We start from the raw sequence: 18715 nt of genomic DNA on the forward strand, positions 1-18715 counted from the left end.
AGTGACCTTAGTGTCGCACCTTTACCTGCTCTACCAGATGAGCAACAGGAATATTACAAATAAAAGAACAGTAAAGGATAATTCCTCTAAATGAAACATGTAATATTCGAGTGTGAGTAATGAAATTATTACGCTACAATAGAATCAAGTAAAAATTAATTACAGTTTGATTAAAAGACTAATAAAAGGAGGGAAAATGCTAAAATGAAGCGTGGCAGAGAAAACCTGCTCTCCTGTTCTGACTGAGGGATTGACTGTGCAGGTCAGGAGAACATTTAAACCAAAACAAGGATTAGCCAAAGTGTGGAATACAAACTTTGACAGGTTAACATTACACGTACTTCATACTAAACACTTCATTTTAATTCATTTTAAAACACACGTCTGATTACTACAACACAAATTATAATCTGATTGTGCACTCTGTACCTTTTTCAGGTGTTTTTATGGTACATCATTTGTGTTTTCTTCTCTCAAGCGGTGTCAGCTGCTTTTGTTGAAATACAATTCATTTAGGTGAGAAAAACATCTGAAAAATGTATGAATCATGTATGAATGACTTATGAAAGCTCATTGTCAGATCCATGTCCAGTTTCTCCAATGGACTTTAAAGATGTAGGTCCCCTTGGTGATGCATCAGAAGTTTGCACAATAATTTATTTTAAAGAACAATTATTTTCTTGTGCTATATATTTGACATTCTGTAAAAGTCTGTTGGTGGTGGGAGTCATTTCAGAGATGCCCTCTGCTGGTGGGATGCTGTAGTGCACCGTGTGCTAATGCCACGTGTGAGCCTCTGAAGAAAGAAAAAAACCTGGTATCTGATGCATTATAATGAAATGTCTCGGTGGTGAAGGAAGTGGTGCTATAACACTGTGTGTGTGTGTGTGTGTGTGTGTGTGTGTGTGTGTGTGTGTGTGTGTGTGTGTGTGTGTGTGTGTGTGTGTGTGTGTGTGTGTCCTGTACAGCTGGACATGGTGAGCAGGGAAAGGTTGAAAGGCCAAAAACTGGAGCAAAGAGAGAGAGAGAGAAAGAGAGAGAGAGAGTGAGAGTATCTCATCTGCTCTGTTGTACTAGTTGTTGGTTTACCCTGTTGTGCTTATTGTAATAACAATAATAATAATTGTAACAATTCATATCTAGTAATAAGGAGAAGTTTTGCTGGCTAGAGAGAGAGAATGCATTTCATTATGTTAACTATCTCCTCCCATACTCTCAATCTCCTCCCCAAACCGCCAACCTCCTACTTAACCCACACACCGTTTGAGCGCGCGTGTGTGTGTGTGTGTGTGTGTGTGTGTGTGTGTGTGTGTGTCCTCTCTCTTATTATGTAGCCTGTGGTGTTCTGTTTGCCTAAAGGCAGGTGTGTTGTGGGGGAGGGGCACAGCTGTGACAGGTGTGTTGCCACAGAGGGCCACAGCTGTGACATCTCTCTCTCTCCTCCTCTCCCCTTTACTCCTGGCTAATGTAGCAGAGATTGTGTGGAGATGCAGGTATTCCATCCTCCAGCCCACGCAGAATTCCCACTTGGCCTTTTATAGTGCGCACTGTGTCCCACTGGAAGGGCTTAGTTTGGAAGACGCTTCCTTCACATCCAGAAAGAAAAGTGTCATGTCATGTCTGTATCTTGCCCTGTATTCTTACAGGAAGATACTTCCCCCTTCGCTTTCCGTACCTGTCTGCACTACTGACTGCAGTCCTGTGTAGACAGGTGTGTAAACGTGTGTAGACATGAATTTATTAATTTAGTTAAATTATGTAATCAACCTGCAGTTTCAGTATATGCTATGTCTTCTTGATTGCCATGGCAACGGTCAGATCAATTTGACTTGCAAATGACTCATTTGCCTATTAGGAAGGTTGTTGCTTCTATGTAACATTGTGGCTTTATCTTGTGCTGGTAAATAATGCACAAAAGTCATTTAAATGTATTGAGACATTACCATAACTTTGTTTAAATACAGCTGACCAAAGAGGATCATGTTTGGAAGAACATGCGGGGGAAAAAATATCGGCTTACACAGATCCAACCCTAACTCGGCATGCTGACGCAACGCTCAGGTGTGAGAGGCCATGTGGTCTGACGTTATCCTGGACTGGGGGAAACGTCTCCGAGTAGGCTTCTACATGACCCGATGTGCACGCTTCCTTTAGGATACCATGGAAACCAATCCTCCTAAGGACAAATTTGAACTGGTTCATACATCTCGTGCAGGTGCCATCTGTTCAGTGAATGGCCTTTGTGTGTGTGTGCGTGCTTGTGTGGGAGTGTGTGATCACATCATCAGTGTAAGACAGGCCTGCGACAGGTACACAGTCTGTAATCTACTGCCAGGGGCCCTGAGTTCTTTCCATGTTGTATCATTAAGCCTTTTAACTGCTCATGTGTCCAGCTGCCCCTGAGGGGTCAACAGGTACTTCTGTGGTGACAGAGTGATAGAAAATGGTTTCCATGGAAACTTCTAGTCTTGGCGGTAACAGCTGTAAAGAATACTATACATCCAAAGATACTTTAAAAGAACAAATTATGATTTTAAAAGTTTTGATTAAACAAATCCTTTACTTATTAGAGATAAACGCATCTCCATTTTAAGGACATACTGAATATAAAAGAGCTAACAAAAACTATACAAGATGATCAACTACATGAATAAATCTGATGAACTTAAACCAGCAGACCTGCTTTGACTCTATAGAGGGACAGTGTGAGACCCGCAGTGTGAGACCAGCCGGAGTGGCAGGGCAGTGGAGCACATGCACATGGTGAAGACCCTTTACTTCAGTAAACATGTACAGAAGTTCAGGCTGATAACAGAACCACCACTAACAGCACCTGCCTTGAAACATCCCCTCAGCTCCAAGGAAACGTGCCAGTATTAGCATACATCATCTTAGCACAACTTGTGTATTTGATGAATCAATCATACTTTGGATATTACATAAATTCATGAAATGCATGAAAGCTGTATATATACACCGCAAAAGCAGTTAATGGTTGAGGAAGTAATTTTATTACATTATCAGTAATCAGAGTGAAACTTGTAAAATGTTGCGAATAGAAATTCCATGAATATCAATTAAACTGAAAACATAAAACAGGAAAATACTGAAAATAGAAATAAAACAGGACTACTGAAAATAGGAATAAAACAGGAATACTGAAAATATAAATAAAACAGGAATACTGAATTGTCCTCCAGGCCTGCCAGCACAGGGGTGTCCCATTACATTAACAGCAAAAACCAGGATGTCAGTTGTGAGTTTTGCATATGTTACATAAGGCCATCTAACAGGTTATTGTATTTATTTGATCTTCTTGCTTTGTGTATTATTATTCGTCAACAGATGTCTTCTTTCAGTGACCTCCTAGTATCTTAGATGAAATACAAATATGCATCATAAAATACTAATATTTACCATAAGATTTAAGAGCGTCTGCTAATTGCAAGATTTCCTTTGCCAGGTTTGATGCCCATTTAAAATGACTTTTATATATCTCACCTAATATCAAATAAAAGGTTAAATACCTCAAAATAGTAATGGATTATAAGTGCCGGTATGGGAAATGAAAGCGTTTGTGCTGTCCGCTCCCGAGCTGAAGGGCACCTGTAACTGCGTAACGCGAGCCGAACGAACAAAACGGCAGGTATCCTCAGGTATTGTGCGCGTGGCTCAACGTCAAGCAAATACAGGACAGGCGTGCAGGAGAGGTTTGGAGTTCGCGCGTCCTTCTGCTTCCAGGCTGAAAGGGGAAAAAAAATAACTCGGTTTGGCCATCTGAGGACAATAAATGACACAGGCAACGTTAGTACCGTTGACGAGCGTATGAAGCGAAGGGATAACGCTGCCGGCGCGTGTGCCTGCTAGTGGAAAATATGTACTTACCTGAAGCGCACAGTACCACCGCGTGACTATCAGTCAAACCCGCGGTCTGGGCGACCTTTATATACGCAGGCCGCGTGCCCTGTCCGACACGCCGGTCTTACGGCGAGAGGAGACGGACCTGGACACCTGTCGCGTGCGTGGCGCGCACGTCTGACCCAATATTGACTCTGAACGCGCCGGGGCGGGGTCACATAGCTCGCGCCTCTGGGTGGGTGCTGAGAGCCTCTTTAGCGCATTACGGCCGCTCACCTGAACTGCAGCCGGACACTCGGGCTCTGCGCACACTGAACCCAGCAGTCGTACAAATAGTTCCTGACACAGTCCCCCAACACCAACGTTTGAAATATGAAATAAAATTTTAAAAAATAGCCGAATGTTTAAAGAGTACTTTAAAAATGGACACGATTCAAGATTTCTAAAATTCCTGATGCGATATTTAACATCTTGTTCAAAACCTGCCTTTACACGTGTAAAAGCCGTCGGTTTTCTAACAGTAGTCCAGTAACGTCTTTGCGTGTCTATTTGCATAGCCGTTTAGTGTCGGCTGTGAATGAGTGCCCCCTGCTGCTGACGTGGGATATTAGTTTTAGAAATACCGACATTATTAATCACCTCCCTTTGTGTGTGTAACCGTTTACTTAACAAGTCCCATATCACACCTTGAAAGTTGAAGTCAAACAGGAGTTACTGTAATAAAGCCATACTGATTTATTATACAACAATCATGGGAAAAATGCATTTTAGTAACAATTTGCAGAAAGTCCTGTTCACCTGGAAAAAATTACAGACATTTTAGAAACAAAAAGTGGGTGAAATTGCCATCAAGAACTAGGCAGTCATTAACTGCTGGCCCAGTGAAGCACGTTTAAATTCAAAATGAACATCTGAAATGGACTAATACTCCATTTGAATACATCACTCATTTTTTCACTAATTTGTGCAGAGGAGCTGCTCTCCAGGATAGGAAACCGCGGATTCCTGGATTAGGGTCACGGAGGGGGGTAGGAGTGGTTATCTCGGGGCTGACAGTCGTCTCAAATACGCCTCCCACCCTGCCACTCTGTACTCCTCAGCAGCCTTCAGCCTGTCTGGGCTGGCAAGAATCCCCCTTCCAACGATGATGACATCAGAGCCTTTGGAACAAATGACCTCGACTGGGCTGGTGTACTGCTGACCGAGGCCATCTCCTGGCAAAGAATGGAACAACAAGCCTGAGAACACAGACAACAGCATAGCTGCAGGCACTTTCATTTCCATCTAATTTCATTTTCCATTTATATTTGATTTTGGATAAATGTGCTAATGATATTGATCATTCCTTAACTACACTGCCATCTAGTGGTCTTTGTAAAAGCTGCAAAGGGTCATTCCAGCTCCAGCGTTAAACCCTGACTGTGAGGAATGGCAGGTGTTATGGGGTGTACCTCCGCTCTGTAACTGCACCCCAGGAGTCATGTGGACATGTTCTGGTTTACTGCTGATCTTAGAAGTGCTGATGAAACCAAACACAAAATCGGGGTAATCCTCGGCCATTTTCACCTGGGAAGAGAATCAGCTTCGTCACGCTGATCAAAATCAAGGCTGACTTAAGGAGATTCAAAAAAATAATTCATCCGAACTAATGAATTCAATAAACTACAGTAAATAAAAACCAAACTCTACAGTTACATGAGACAAATTAATCTTAAATCCACTCAGTAAACAAACGTCTAAGAAACTTTAATAGCAAACAAGTTGCTTTCTTCACCAGCTCTATCCAGACAGGGCTTACCACAGCCTGCGTGTACTCTGCTGTTGCTAGGCAACCCTGAGAGCTCATCTGGGCGATGAGGAGGCAGCCGCGACCGAGCGGCTTCCCGACGACCTGCAGGCCCTCCACCACGCCAGGGCCGGGTAGAGCGTGGGCGTTAACGATGTGTGCCCATGAGGAGATCTTGTACACGCCACCTGGAAAGGTCACCAAGAGGCGAGTTTAACACACAGCGCGTGCAAGGCTCCGTCCCAGCTCCCAGCATTCAGGGTTCCTCCTTGGTGTGGTGTGCTGGAGGTTGGGACAGGACCAGTCCAGGACTGTTCTTAGATCGTTGTGGACGTTTTAGCCTGAACGAGCCGTCGAGTCCTTCCCCTCGGTCGGCTCACAGAAGAGTCCAAAACTCTGAAATGGCATACCTTCATACTGGTGTTTCACAGTGTTCCCAATGTCCGCGAACTTGCGGTCCTCGAAGATGAGGAAGTTGTGTTTGCGTGCCAGCTCTCCGAGCCTGACGCTCACGGCAGGACTGAAGTCGCACAGGACGTCCACGTGCGTCTTCAACGCGCAGACCAGCGGCCCGACGGCGTCGGCCAGCTTCAGCAGCTCGTCTGCACTGCTCACGTCCGCAGACACGCACAAGTTGCTGGTCTTCTCCTCCATCAGCGTGAAGAGGCGTGCGGCCAGCGGGTGGGTCCCAGGCAAAGCAGCCCGCTCCCCATAGCCCAGACTCTCCTCCGCCTGCCGCATGGGGCGGCAGGCGGGGTTTGCTTGGAGGAAGCGCTCCACGCTGCCAGAGGTGGAGGCGTCAACGTGGCCCGCTTCCACCAGCACCGACAGGAGTTTGGAAATGGAGATGACGGGGTGGAGCGCGATGCCCTCAGCTGCCAGATGGCCGCTGCCGCCCTGCTCACGGTCCAGCAGCACCACCGCGTCCCTGACCTTTAACCCCTCACCCTGCAACACCTGTGTGGTTTCCAGGACACTGCTGCCGCTAGTTACTACATCCTCCACGATCAGACACATGTCGCCTGGACGAATCAGACCCTCAACCATGCGCTTTGTTCCTGAGGGACAGTTAAAGACATCAGCAGCTAAGGACCACCAGATAAAATCACACACTTGAAACATGCCAGAAAACACCAACACAAACACTAGAATGAAAAACTCCACCAGTCTGATCTGACCTCACAGTGGTTAAATCTCGGCAACGGTTAGAGATTCACACTGTCAACACTTTTGGGTCTGTGCATTGACTCTTGTTAACGTTTGTATGAGTATCCCTAAGCATCGTTATCGACCCTGTCCCTGTAACACTGCACTCGCTTTTTGTTTGTTTTAAAATCACCTTTGCTCTACCCTCTTGTGTTTTTGAATACTGGTGATGCACTAAAAGTTTAGAATACACAGCTCAGTCTTGTTAACGGATTCTTCCGTTTACCTTTCAGGGGTCTGAATACCGATATAGCGGTTCAACAACGTCTTAGCTCACATTTTAAAACGTGACCGTTACCGTAAGCCTTGGCCTCTTTTCGTCGAATCAGCATGGGGACGCGTTTGGTCGAGCAGATGATGGTCGCCAGTGGAAGAGCCGTGTAAGGAACCCCGCACACGCAGTCAAAGCGCGCGCCGGCGTCCTCTGCACGCTTATAAAGAAGACTGGACACCTGAGCAACAAAAACCATTAATAAATGGCAAACAAAATATCTGATCGACAAAACATTCATAAGCATTCATAAACGGGACCGCTCGTGTTCTCACTTTCCACGCTACACTCGGGGGATTTGTACATGCTCAATTCTTTACACTCCTCTCAAAATCGAGCCGATGAGGTTCGCACTGTAGCTGGAGTGAACAGATAGTTAACGGTAGTTAGACGTGTTTAAACGACGCTTAAATCGATGAGGTTAACAGGCTGAAGCACGTGCGTACCTGGTTCATCACTGCCGGGTAGGACACCATCACGCGGAGATCAAAATATATAGGAGACATCAGTCCGCTTTTCAGCTTAAATGTACCGAACTTGACCGCTCCGATATCGTACAGCTTTAAGATTAAGCTGTCGAGCTCTGTATCGTCCATGCTGTCCCTGTAGTTACTCAGCAAATTAAACGTTTAAAAAATGTTTCCGGGTTACGGAAGCCGAAATAAAAGACTTTTGCAAGACAACAAAAATATTTGAAATTATTTTAGTTTTATTTATTTATTGTATTGCAATGTTTGGCGTCAGTATTTATAAATGTATTTCATTAATAATTTGTACGTGCCCTCGTTTTTAAATAACCTATACGGACACAACGCCGACCAGTCAAAGGTCAGAGGAAAGGGAAAAACGTGCGGCTGCTTTCGTATTTTAACCTGATCTAACATTCTTCTTATCTCTTATCTCTTAATCAGTACATTCAGGGCAAAGGCCATTTATTGAGCGTTACGAACAAACTAAAGTTCATTGTCAGGATGTAACCGTTTACTTAACAAGTCCCATATCACACCTTGAAAGTTGAAGTCAAACAGGAGTTACTGTAATAAAGCCATACTGATTTATTGTACAACAATCATGGGAAAATGCATTTTAGTAACAATTTGCAGAAAGTCCTGTTCACCTGGAAAAAATTAGACATTTTAGAAACAAAAAGTGGGTGAAATTGCCATCAAGAACTAGGCAGTCATTAACTGCTGGCCCAGTGAAGCACGTTTAAATTCAAAATGAACATCTGAAATGGACTAATACTCCATTTGAATACATCACTCATTTTTTCACTCATTTGTGCAGAGGAGCTGCTCTCCAGGATAGGAAACCGCGGATTCCTGGATTAGGGTCACGGAGGGGGGTAGGAGTGGTTCTCTCGGGGCTGACAGTCGTCTCAAATACGCCTCCCACCCTGCCACTCTGTACTCCTCAGCAGCCTTCAGCCTGTCTGGGCTGGCAAGAATCCCCCGTCCAACGATGATGACATCAGAGCCTTTGGAACAAATGACCTCGACTGGGCTGGTGTACTGCTGACCGAGGCCTTCTCCTGGCAAAGAATGGAACAACAAGCCTGAGAACACAGACAACAGCATAGCTGCAGGCACTTTCATTTCCATCTAATTTCATTTTCCATTTATATTTGATTTTGGATAAATGTGCTAATGATATTGATCATTCCTTAACTACACTGCCATCTAGTGGTCTTTGTAAAAGCTGCAAAGGGTCATTCCAGCTCCAGCGTTAAACCCTGACTGTGAGGAATGGCAGGTGTTATGGGGTGTACCTCCGCTCTGTAACTGCACCCCAGGAGTCATGTGGACATGTTCTGGTTTACTGCTGATCTTAGAAGTGCTGATGAAACCAAACACAAAATCGGGGTAATCCTCGGCCATTTTCACCTGGGAAGAGAATCAGCTTCGTCACGCTGATCAAAATCAAGGCCGACTTAAGGAGATTCAAAAAAATAATTCATCCGAACTAATGAATTCAATAAATTGCAGTAAATAAAAACCAAACTCTACAGTTACATGAGACAAATTAATCTTAAATCCACTCAGTAAACAAACGTCTAAGAAACTTTAATAGCAAACAAGTTGCTTTCTTCACCAGCTCTATCCAGACAGGGCTTACCACAGCCTGCGTGTACTCTGCTGTTGCTAGGCAACCCTGAGAGCTCATCTGGGCGATGAGGAGGCAGCCGCGACCGAGCGGCTTCCCGACGACCTGCAGGCCCTCCACCACGCCAGGGCCGGGTAGAGCGTGGGCGTTAACGATGTGTGCCCATGAGGAGATCTTGTACACGCCACCTGGAAAGGTCACCAAGAGGCGAGTTTAACACACAGCGCGTGCAAGGCTCCGTCCCAGCTCCCAGCATTCAGGGTTCCTCCTTGGTGTGGTGTGCTGGAGGTTGGGACAGGACCAGTCCAGGACTGTTCTTAGATCGTTGTGGACGTTTTAGCCTGAACGAGCCGTCGAGTCCTTCCCCTCGGTCGGCTCACAGAAGAGTCCAAAACTCTGAAATGGCATACCTTCATACTGGTGTTTCACAGTGTTCCCAATGTCCGCGAACTTGCGGTCCTCGAAGATGAGGAAGTTGTGTTTGCGTGCCAGCTCTCCGAGCCTGACGCTCACGGCAGGACTGAAGTCGCACAGGACGTCCACGTGCGTCTTCAACGCGCAGACCAGCGGCCCGACGGCGTCGGCCAGCTTCAGCAGCTCGTCTGCACTGCTCACGTCCGCAGACACGCACAAGTTGCTGGTCTTCTCCTCCATCAGCGTGAAGAGGCGTGCGGCCAGCGGGTGGGTCCCAGGCAAAGCAGCCCGCTCCCCATAGCCCAGACTCTCCTCCGCCTGCCGCATGGGGCGGCAGGCGGGGTTTGCTTGGAGGAAGCGCTCCACGCTGCCAGAGGTGGAGGCGTCAACGTGGCCCGCTTCCACCAGCACCGACAGGAGTTTGGAAATGGAGATGACGGGGTGGAGCGCGATGCCCTCAGCTGCCAGATGGCCGCTGCCGCCCTGCTCACGGTCCAGCAGCACCACCGCGTCCCTGACCTTTAACCCCTCACCCTGCAACACCTGTGTGGTTTCCAGGACACTGCTGCCGCTAGTTACTACATCCTCCACGATCAGACACATGTCGCCTGGACGAATCAGACCCTCAACCATGCGCTTTGTTCCTGAGGGACAGTTAAAGACATCAGCAGCTAAGGACCACCAGATAAAATCACACACTTGAAACATGCCAGAAAACACCAACACAAACACTAGAATGAAAAACTCCACCAGTCTGATCTGACCTCACAGTGGTTAAATCTCGGCAACGGTTAGAGATTCACACTGTCAACACACTTTTGGGTCTGTGCATTGACTCTTGTTAACGTTTGTATGAGTATCCCTAAGCATCGTTATCGACCCTGTCCCTGTAACACTGCACTCGCTTTTTGTTTGTTTTAAAATCACCTTTGCTCTACCCTCTTGTGTTTTTGAATACTGGTGATGCACTAAAAGTTTAGAATACACAGCTCAGTCTTGTTAACGGATTCTTCCGTTTACCTTTCAGGGGTCTGAATACCGATATAGCGGTTCAACAACGTCTTAGCTCACATTTTAAAACGTGACCGTTACCGTAAGCCTTGGCCTCTTTTCGTCGAATCAGCATGGGGACGCGTTTGGTCGAGCAGATGATGGTCGCCAGTGGAAGAGCCGTGTAAGGAACCCCGCACACGCAGTCAAAGCGCGCGCCGGCGTCCTCTGCACGCTTATAAAGAAGACTGGACACCTGAGCAACAAAAACCATTAATAAATGGCAAACAAAATATCTGATCGACAAAACATTCATAAGCATTCATAAACGGGACCGCTCGTGTTCTCACTTTCCACGCTACACTCGGGGGATTTGTACATGCTCAATTCTTTACACTCCTCTCAAAATCGAGCCGATGAGGTTCGCACTGTAGCTGGAGTGAACAGATAGTTAACGGTAGTTAGACGTGTTTAAACGACGCTTAAATCGATGAGGTTAACAGGCTGAAGCACGTGCGTACCTGGTTCATCACTGCCGGGTAGGACACCATCACGCGGAGATCAAAATATATAGGAGACATCAGTCCGCTTTTCAGCTTAAATGTACCGAACTTGACCGCTCCGATATCGTACAGCTTTAAGATTAAGCTGTCGAGCTCTGTATCGTCCATGCTGTCCCTGTAGTTACTCAGCAAATTAAACGTTTAAAAAATGTTTCCGGGTTACGGAAGCCGAAATAAAAGACTTTTGCAAGACAACAAAAATATTTGAAATTATTTTAGTTGTATTTATTTATTGTATTGCAATGTTTGGCGTCAGTATTTATAAATGTATTTCATTAATAATTTGTACGTGCCCTCGTTTTTAAATAACCTATACGGACACAACGCCGACCAGTCAAAGGTCAGAGGAAAGGGAAAAACGTGCGGCTGCTTTCGTATTTTAACCTGGTCTAACATTCTTCTTATCTCTACGCTCTCCGATTACTTATCCGTCTTTGGTAAAATCAGTACTTTCAGGGCAAAGGCCATTTATTGAGCGTTACGAACAAACTAAAGTTCATTGTCAGGATGTAACCGTTTACTTAACAAGTCCCATATCACACCTTGAAAGTTGAAGTCAAACAGGAGTTACTGTAATAAAGCCATACTGATTTATTGTACAACAATCATGGGAAAATGCATTTTAGTAACAATTTGCAGAAAGTCCTGTTCACCTGGAAAAAATTAGACATTTTAGAAACAAAAAGTGGGTGAAATTGCCATCAAGAACTAGGCAGTCATTAACTGCTGGCCCAGTGAAGCACGTTTAAATTCAAAATGAACATCTGAAATGGACTAATACTCCATTTGAATACATCACTCATTTTTTCACTCATTTGTGCAGAGGAGCTGCTCTCCAGGATAGGAAACCGCGGATTCCTGGATTAGGGTCACGGAGGGGGGTAGGAGTGGTTCTCTCGGGGCTGACAGTCGTCTCAAATACGCCTCCCACCCTGCCACTCTGTACTCCTCAGCAGCCTTCAGCCTGTCTGGGCTGGCAAGAATGCCCCGTCCAACGATGATGACATCAGAGCCTTTGGAACAAATGACCTCGACTGGGCTGGTGTACTGCTGACCGAGGCCATCTCCTGGCAAAGAATGGAACAACAAGCCTGAGAACACAGACAACAGCATAGCTGCAGGCACTTTCATTTCCATCTAATTTCATTTTCCATTTATATTTGATTTTGGATAAATGTGCTAATGATATTGATCATTCCTTAACTACACTGCCATCTAGTGGTCTTTGTAAAAGCTGCAAAGGGTCATTCCAGCTCCAGCGTTAAACCCTGACTGTGAGGAATGGCAGGTGTTATGGGGTGTACCTCCGCTCTGTAACTGCACCCCAGGAGTCATGTGGACATGTTCTGGTTTACTGCTGATCTTAGAAGTGCTGATGAAACCAAACACAAAATCGGGGTAATCCTCGGCCATTTTCACCTGGGAAGAGAATCAGCTTCGTCACGCTGATCAAAATCAAGGCCGACTTAAGGAGATTCAAAAAAAATAATTCATCCGAACTAATGAATTCAATAAATTGCAGTAAATAAAAACCAAAGTCTACAGTTACATGAGACAAATTAATCTTAAATCCACTCAGTAAACAAACGTCTAAGAAACTTTAATAGCAAACAAGTTGCTTTCTTCACCAGCTCTATCCAGACAGGGCTTACCACAGCCTGCGTGTACTCTGCTGTTGCTAGGCAACCCTGAGAGCTCATCTGGGCGATGAGGAGGCAGCCGCGACCGAGCGGCTTCCCGACGACCTGCAGGCCCTCCACCACGCCAGGGCCGGGTAGAGCGTGGGCGTTAACGATGTGTGCCCATGAGGAGATCTTGTACACGCCACCTGGAAAGGTCACCAAGAGGCGAGTTTAACACACAGCGCGTGCAAGGCTCCGTCCCAGCTCCCAGCATTCAGGGTTCCTCCTTGGTGTGGTGTGCTGGAGGTTGGGACAGGACCAGTCCAGGACTGTTCTTAGATCGTTGTGGACGTTTTAGCCTGAACGAGCCGTCGAGTCCTTCCCCTCGGTCGGCTCACAGAAGAGTCCAAAACTCTGAAATGGCATACCTTCATACTGGTGTTTCACAGTGTTCCCAATGTCCGCGAACTTGCGGTCCTCGAAGATGAGGAAGTTGTGTTTGCGTGCCAGCTCTCCGAGCCTGACGCTCACGGCAGGACTGAAGTCGCACAGGACGTCCACGTGCGTCTTCAACGCGCAGACCAGCGGCCCGACGGCGTCGGCCAGCTTCAGCAGCTCGTCTGCACTGCTCACGTCCGCAGACACGCACAAGTTGCTGGTCTTCTCCTCCATCAGCGTGAAGAGGCGTGCGGCCAGCGGGTGGGTCCCAGGCAAAGCAGCCCGCTCCCCATAGCCCAGACTCTCCTCCGCCTGCCGCATGGGGCGGCAGGCGGGGTTTGCTTGGAGGAAGCGCTCCACGCTGCCAGAGGTGGAGGCGTCAACGTGGCCCGCTTCCACCAGCACCGACAGGAGTTTGGAAATGGAGATGACGGGGTGGAGCGCGATGCCCTCAGCTGCCAGATGGCCGCTGCCGCCCTGCTCACGGTCCAGCAGCACCACCGCGTCCCTGACCTTTAACCCCTCACCCTGCAACACCTGTGTGGTTTCCAGGACACTGCTGCCGCTAGTTACTACATCCTCCACGATCAGACACATGTCGCCTGGACGAATCAGACCCTCAACCATGCGCTTTGTTCCTGAGGGACAGTTAAAGACATCAGCAGCTAAGGACCACCAGATAAAATCACACACTTGAAACATGCCAGAAAACACCAACACAAACACTAGAATGAAAAACTCCACCAGTCTGATCTGACCTCACAGTGGTTAAATCTCGGCAACGGTTAGAGATTCACACTGTCAACACTTTTGGGTCTGTGCATTGACTCTTGTTAACGTTTGTATGAGTATCCCTAAGCATCGTTATCGACCCTGTCCCTGTAACACTGCACTCGCTTTTTGTTTGTTTTAAAATCACCTTTGCTCTACCCTCTTGTGTTTTTGAATACTGGTGATGCACTAAAAGTTTAGAATACACAGCTCAGTCTTGTTAACGGATTCTTCCGTTTACCTTTCAGGGGTCTGAATACCGATATAGCGGTTCAACAACGTCTTAGCTCACATTTTAAAACGTGACCGTTACCGTAAGCCTTGGCCTCTTTTCGTCGAATCAGCATGGGGACGCGTTTGGTCGAGCAGATGATGGTCGCCAGTGGAAGAGCCGTGTAAGGAACCCCGCACACGCAGTCAAAGCGCGCGCCGGCGTCCTCTGCACGCTTATAAAGAAGACTGGACACCTGAGCAACAAAAACCATTAATAAATGGCAAACAAAATATCTGATCGACAAAACATTCATAAGCATTCATAAACGGGACCGCTCGTGTTCTCACTTTCCACGCTACACTCGGGGGATTTGTACATGCTCAATTCTTTACACTCCTCTCAAAATCGAGCCGATGAGGTTCGCACTGTAGCTGGAGTGAACAGATAGTTAACGGTAGTTAGACGTGTTTAAACGACGCTTAAATCGATGAGGTTAACAGGCTGAAGCACGTGCGTACCTGGTTCATCACTGCCGGGTAGGACACCATCACGCGGAGATCAAAATATATAGGAGACATCAGTCCGCTTTTCAGCTTAAATGTACCGAACTTGACCGCTCCGATATCGTACAGCTTTAAGATTAAGCTGTCGAGCTCTGTATCGTCCATGCTGTCCCTGTAGTTACTCAGCAAATTAAACGTTTAAAAAATGTTTCCGGGTTACGGAAGCCGAAATAAAAGACTTTTGCAAGACAACAAAAATATTTGAAATTATTTTAGTTTTATTTATTTATTGTATTGCAATGTTTGGCGTCAGTATTTATAAATGTATTTCATTAATAATTTGTACGTGCCCTCGTTTTTAAATAACCTATACGGACACAACGCCGACCAGTCAAAGGTCAGAGGAAAGGGAAAAACGTGCGGCTGCTTTCGTATTTTAACCTGGTCTAACATTCTTCTTATCTCTACGCTCTCCGATTACTTATCCGTCTTTGGTAAAATCAGTACTTTCAGGGCAAAGGCCATTTATTGAGCGTTACGAACAAACTAAAGTTCATTGTCAGGATGTAACCGTTTACTTAACAAGTCCCATATCACACCTTGAAAGTTGAAGTCAAACAGGAGTTACTGTAATAAAGCCATACTGATTTATTGTACAACAATCATGGGAAAATGCATTTTAGTAACAATTTGCAGAAAGTCCTGTTCACCTGGAAAAAATTAGACATTTTAGAAACAAAAAGTGGGTGAAATTGCCATCAAGAACTAGGCAGTCATTAACTGCTGGCCCAGTGAAGCACGTTTAAATTCAAAATGAACATCTGAAATGGACTAATACTCCATTTGAATACATCACTCATTTTTTCACTCATTTGTGCAGAGGAGCTGCTCTCCAGGATAGGAAACCGCGGATTCCTGGATTAGGGTCACGGAGGGGGGTAGGAGTGGTTCTCTCGGGGCTGACAGTCGTCTCAAATACGCCTCCCACCCTGCCACTCTGTACTCCTCAGCAGCCTTCAGCCTGTCTGGGCTGGCAAGAATGCCCCGTCCAACGATGATGACATCAGAGCCTTTGGAACAAATGACCTCGACTGGGCTGGTGTACTGCTGACCGAGGCCATCTCCTGGCAAAGAATGGAACAACAAGCCTGAGAACACAGACAACAGCATAGCTGCAGGCACTTTCATTTCCATCTAATTTCATTTTCCATTTATATTTGATTTTGGATAAATGTGCTAATGATATTGATCATTCCTTAACTACACTGCCATCTAGTGGTCTTTGTAAAAGCTGCAAAGGGTCATTCCAGCTCCAGCGTTAAACCCTGACTGTGAGGAATGGCAGGTGTTATGGGGTGTACCTCCGCTCTGTAACTGCACCCCAGGAGTCATGTGGACATGTTCTGGTTTACTGCTGATCTTAGAAGTGCTGATGAAACCAAACACAAAATCGGGGTAATCCTCGGCCATTTTCACCTGGGAAGAGAATCAGCTTCGTCACGCTGATCAAAATCAAGGCCGACTTAAGGAGATTCAAAAAAAATAATTCATCCGAACTAATGAATTCAATAAATTGCAGTAAATAAAAACCAAAGTCTACAGTTACATGAGACAAATTAATCTTAAATCCACTCAGTAAACAAACGTCTAAGAAACTTTAATAGCAAACAAGTTGCTTTCTTCACCAGCTCTATCCAGACAGGGCTTACCACAGCCTGCGTGTACTCTGCTGTTGCTAGGCAACCCTGAGAGCTCATCTGGGCGATGAGGAGGCAGCCGCGACCGAGCGGCTTCCCGACGACCTGCAGGCCCTCCACCACGCCAGGGCCGGGTAGAGCGTGGGCGTTAACGATGTGTGCCCATGAGGAGATCTTGTACACGCCACCTGGAAAGGTCACCAAGAGGCGAGTTTAACACACAGCGCGTGCAAGGCTCCGTCCCAGCTCCCAGCATTCAGGGTTCCTCCTTGGTGTGGTGTGCTGGAGGTTGGGACAGGACCAGTCCAGGACTGTTCTTAGATCGTTGTGGACGTTTTAGCCTGAACGAGCCGTCGAGTCCTTCCCCTCGGTCGGCTCACAGAAGAGTCCAAAACTCTGAAATGGCATACCTTCATACTGGTGTTTCACAGTGTTCCCAATGTCCGCGAACTTGCGGTCCTCGAAGATGAGGAAGTTGTGTTTGCGTGCCAGCTCTCCGAGCCTGACGCTCACGGCAGGACTGAAGTCGCACAGGACGTCCACGTGCGTCTTCAACGCGCAGACCAGCGGCCCGACGGCGTCGGCCAGCTTCAGCAGCTCGTCTGCACTGCTCACGTCCGCAGACACGCACAAGTTGCTGGTCTTCTCCTCCATCAGCGTGAAGAGGCGTGCGGCCAGCGGGTGGGTCCCAGGCAAAGCAGCCCGCTCCCCATAGCCCAGACTCTCCTCCGCCTGCCGCATGGGGCGGCAGGCGGGGTTTGCTTGGAGGAAGCGCTCCACGCTGCCAGAGGTGGAGGCGTCAACGTGGCCCGCTTCCACCAGCACCGACAGGAGTTTGGAAATGGAGATGACGGGGTGGAGCGCGATGCCCTCAGCTGCCAGATGGCCGCTGCCGCCCTGCTCACGGTCCAGCAGCACCACCGCGTCCCTGACCTTTAACCCCTCACCCTGCAACACCTGTGTGGTTTCCAGGACACTGCTGCCGCTAGTTACTACATCCTCCACGATCAGACACATGTCGCCTGGACGAATCAGACCCTCAACCATGCGCTTTGTTCCTGAGGGACAGTTAAAGACATCAGCAGCTAAGGACCACCAGATAAAATCACACACTTGAAACATGCCAGAAAACACCAACACAAACACTAGAATGAAAAACTCCACCAGTCTGATCTGACCTCACAGTGGTTAAATCTCGGCAACGGTTAGAGATTCACACTGTCAACACTTTTGGGTCTGTGCATTGACTCTTGTTAACGTTTGTATGAGTATCCCTAAGCATCGTTATCGACCCTGTCCCTGTAACACTGCACTCGCTTTTTGTTTGTTTTAAAATCACCTTTGCTCTACCCTCTTGTGTTTTTGAATACTGGTGATGCACTAAAAGTTTAGAATACACAGCTCAGTCTTGTTAACGGATTCTTCCGTTTACCTTTCAGGGGTCTGAATACCGATATAGCGGTTCAACAACGTCTTAGCTCACATTTTAAAACGTGACCGTTACCGTAAGCCTTGGCCTCTTTTCGTCGAATCAGCATGGGGACGCGTTTGGTCGAGCAGATGATGGTCGCCAGTGGAAGAGCCGTGTAAGGAACCCCGCACACGCAGTCAAAGCGCGCGCCGGCGTCCTCTGCACGCTTATAAAGAAGACTGGACACCTGAGCAACAAAAACCATTAATAAATGGCAAACAAAATATCTGATCGACAAAACATTCATAAGCATTCATAAACGGGACCGCTCGTGTTCTCACTTTCCACGCTACACTCGGGGGATTTGTACATGCTCAATTCTTTACACTCCTCTCAAAATCGAGCCGATGAGGTTCGCACTGTAGCTGGAGTGAACAGATAGTTAACGGTAGTTAGACGTGTTTAAACGACGCTTAAATCGATGAGGTTAACAGGCTGAAGCACGTGCGTACCTGGTTCATCACTGCCGGGTAGGACACCATCACGCGGAGATCAAAATATATAGGAGACATCAGTCCGCTTTTCAGCTTAAATGTACCGAACTTGACCGCTCCGATATCGTACAGCTTTAAGATTAAGCTGTCGAGCTCTGTATCGTCCATGCTGTCCCTGTAGTTACTCAGCAAATTAAACGTTTAAAAAATGTTTCCGGGTTACGGAAGCCGAAATAAAAGACTTTTGCAAGACAACAAAAATATTTGAAATTATTTTAGTTTTATTTATTTATTGTATTGCAATGTTTGGCGTCAGTATTTATAAATGTATTTCATTAATAATTTGTACGTGCCCTCGTTTTTAAATAACCTAT

At 46.7% G+C, this 18715-nt stretch overlaps 4 protein-coding genes across 7 annotated transcripts; all 4 read right to left on the reverse strand.

The window, feature by feature from the left end:
• Positions 1–4578: 4578 nt before the first annotated feature.
• On the reverse strand, positions 4579–7755 carry umps (uridine monophosphate synthetase). The gene is made up of 6 exons (XM_035536544.1): positions 7568–7755; positions 7149–7302; positions 6055–6702; positions 5657–5832; positions 5310–5424; positions 4579–5072 (listed from the first exon to the last, which is right to left on the reverse strand). Exons 1-6 carry the CDS (start codon positions 7715–7717, stop codon positions 4897–4899), a joined length of 1419 nt encoding a protein of 472 aa, XP_035392437.1. The 5' UTR covers positions 7718–7755; the 3' UTR covers positions 4579–4896.
• Positions 7756–8152: 397 nt separating this feature from the next.
• LOC118243006 (uridine 5'-monophosphate synthase-like) lies at positions 8153–11335 on the reverse strand. Of its 2 annotated transcripts, none has more exons than XM_035536536.1 (6): positions 11150–11335; positions 10731–10884; positions 9635–10282; positions 9237–9412; positions 8890–9004; positions 8153–8676 (listed from the first exon to the last, which is right to left on the reverse strand). In XM_035536536.1, exons 1-6 carry the CDS (start codon positions 11297–11299, stop codon positions 8393–8395), a joined length of 1527 nt encoding a protein of 508 aa, XP_035392429.1. In that variant the 5' UTR covers positions 11300–11335; the 3' UTR covers positions 8153–8392. The 2 variants fall into 2 exon arrangements, with proteins under 2 accessions (XP_035392429.1, XP_035392431.1); XM_035536538.1 differs by having other exon boundaries at positions 8153–8652; positions 11150–11334.
• A 423-nt stretch (positions 11336–11758) lies between these two features.
• LOC113591169 (uridine 5'-monophosphate synthase-like) lies at positions 11759–14942 on the reverse strand. 2 transcript variants are annotated; one of them, XM_035536539.1, is made up of 6 exons: positions 14755–14942; positions 14336–14489; positions 13242–13889; positions 12844–13019; positions 12496–12610; positions 11759–12282 (listed from the first exon to the last, which is right to left on the reverse strand). In XM_035536539.1, the coding sequence occupies exons 1-6, from the start codon at positions 14902–14904 to the stop codon at positions 11999–12001; spliced, it is 1527 nt and encodes a 508-aa protein (XP_035392432.1). In that variant the 5' UTR covers positions 14905–14942; the 3' UTR covers positions 11759–11998. The 2 variants fall into 2 exon arrangements, with proteins under 2 accessions (XP_035392432.1, XP_035392433.1); XM_035536540.1 differs by having other exon boundaries at positions 11759–12258; positions 14755–14940.
• A 421-nt stretch (positions 14943–15363) lies between these two features.
• On the reverse strand, positions 15364–18547 carry LOC118243030 (uridine 5'-monophosphate synthase-like). Of its 2 annotated transcripts, none has more exons than XM_035536541.1 (6): positions 18360–18547; positions 17941–18094; positions 16847–17494; positions 16449–16624; positions 16101–16215; positions 15364–15887 (listed from the first exon to the last, which is right to left on the reverse strand). In XM_035536541.1, the coding sequence occupies exons 1-6, from the start codon at positions 18507–18509 to the stop codon at positions 15604–15606; spliced, it is 1527 nt and encodes a 508-aa protein (XP_035392434.1). In that variant the 5' UTR covers positions 18510–18547; the 3' UTR covers positions 15364–15603. The 2 variants fall into 2 exon arrangements, with proteins under 2 accessions (XP_035392434.1, XP_035392436.1); XM_035536543.1 differs by having other exon boundaries at positions 15364–15863; positions 18360–18545.
• Positions 18548–18715: the final 168 nt, after the last annotated feature.

This window comes from Electrophorus electricus, chromosome 2 (genome assembly GCF_013358815.1).
Source record: "Electrophorus electricus isolate fEleEle1 chromosome 2, fEleEle1.pri, whole genome shotgun sequence".
In the NCBI taxonomy this organism is placed as follows: Eukaryota; Metazoa; Chordata; class Actinopteri; order Gymnotiformes; family Gymnotidae; genus Electrophorus; species Electrophorus electricus.

What these genes read in the sequence shown, in the direction of transcription:
- umps (XM_035536544.1), bottom strand. Translation starts at nt 7,717, where the DNA reads ATGGACGATACAGAGCTCGACAGCTTAATCTTAAAGCTGTACGATATC. An exon ending in ACCCGGCAGTGATGAACCAG is followed by an intron (nt 7,303 to 7,567) that starts GTACGCACGTGC and finishes TTTGTTGCTCAG; the next exon opens with GTGTCCAGTCTTCTTTATAA. An exon ending in AAAAGAGGCCAAGGCTTACG is followed by an intron (nt 6,703 to 7,148) that starts GTAACGGTCACG and finishes ACTGTCCCTCAG; the next exon opens with GAACAAAGCGCATGGTTGAG.
- LOC118243006 (XM_035536536.1), bottom strand. Translation starts at nt 11,299, where the DNA reads ATGGACGATACAGAGCTCGACAGCTTAATCTTAAAGCTGTACGATATC. An exon ending in AAAAGAGGCCAAGGCTTACG is followed by an intron (nt 10,283 to 10,730) that starts GTAACGGTCACG and finishes ACTGTCCCTCAG; the next exon opens with GAACAAAGCGCATGGTTGAG. An exon ending in TGTGAAACACCAGTATGAAG is followed by an intron (nt 9,413 to 9,634) that starts GTATGCCATTTC and finishes TGACCTTTCCAG; the next exon opens with GTGGCGTGTACAAGATCTCC.
- LOC113591169 (XM_035536539.1), bottom strand. Translation starts at nt 14,904, where the DNA reads ATGGACGATACAGAGCTCGACAGCTTAATCTTAAAGCTGTACGATATC. An exon ending in AAAAGAGGCCAAGGCTTACG is followed by an intron (nt 13,890 to 14,335) that starts GTAACGGTCACG and finishes ACTGTCCCTCAG; the next exon opens with GAACAAAGCGCATGGTTGAG. An exon ending in TGTGAAACACCAGTATGAAG is followed by an intron (nt 13,020 to 13,241) that starts GTATGCCATTTC and finishes TGACCTTTCCAG; the next exon opens with GTGGCGTGTACAAGATCTCC.
- LOC118243030 (XM_035536541.1), bottom strand. Translation starts at nt 18,509, where the DNA reads ATGGACGATACAGAGCTCGACAGCTTAATCTTAAAGCTGTACGATATC. An exon ending in ACCCGGCAGTGATGAACCAG is followed by an intron (nt 18,095 to 18,359) that starts GTACGCACGTGC and finishes TTTGTTGCTCAG; the next exon opens with GTGTCCAGTCTTCTTTATAA. An exon ending in CAGAGTACACGCAGGCTGTG is followed by an intron (nt 16,216 to 16,448) that starts GTAAGCCCTGTC and finishes TTCTCTTCCCAG; the next exon opens with GTGAAAATGGCCGAGGATTA.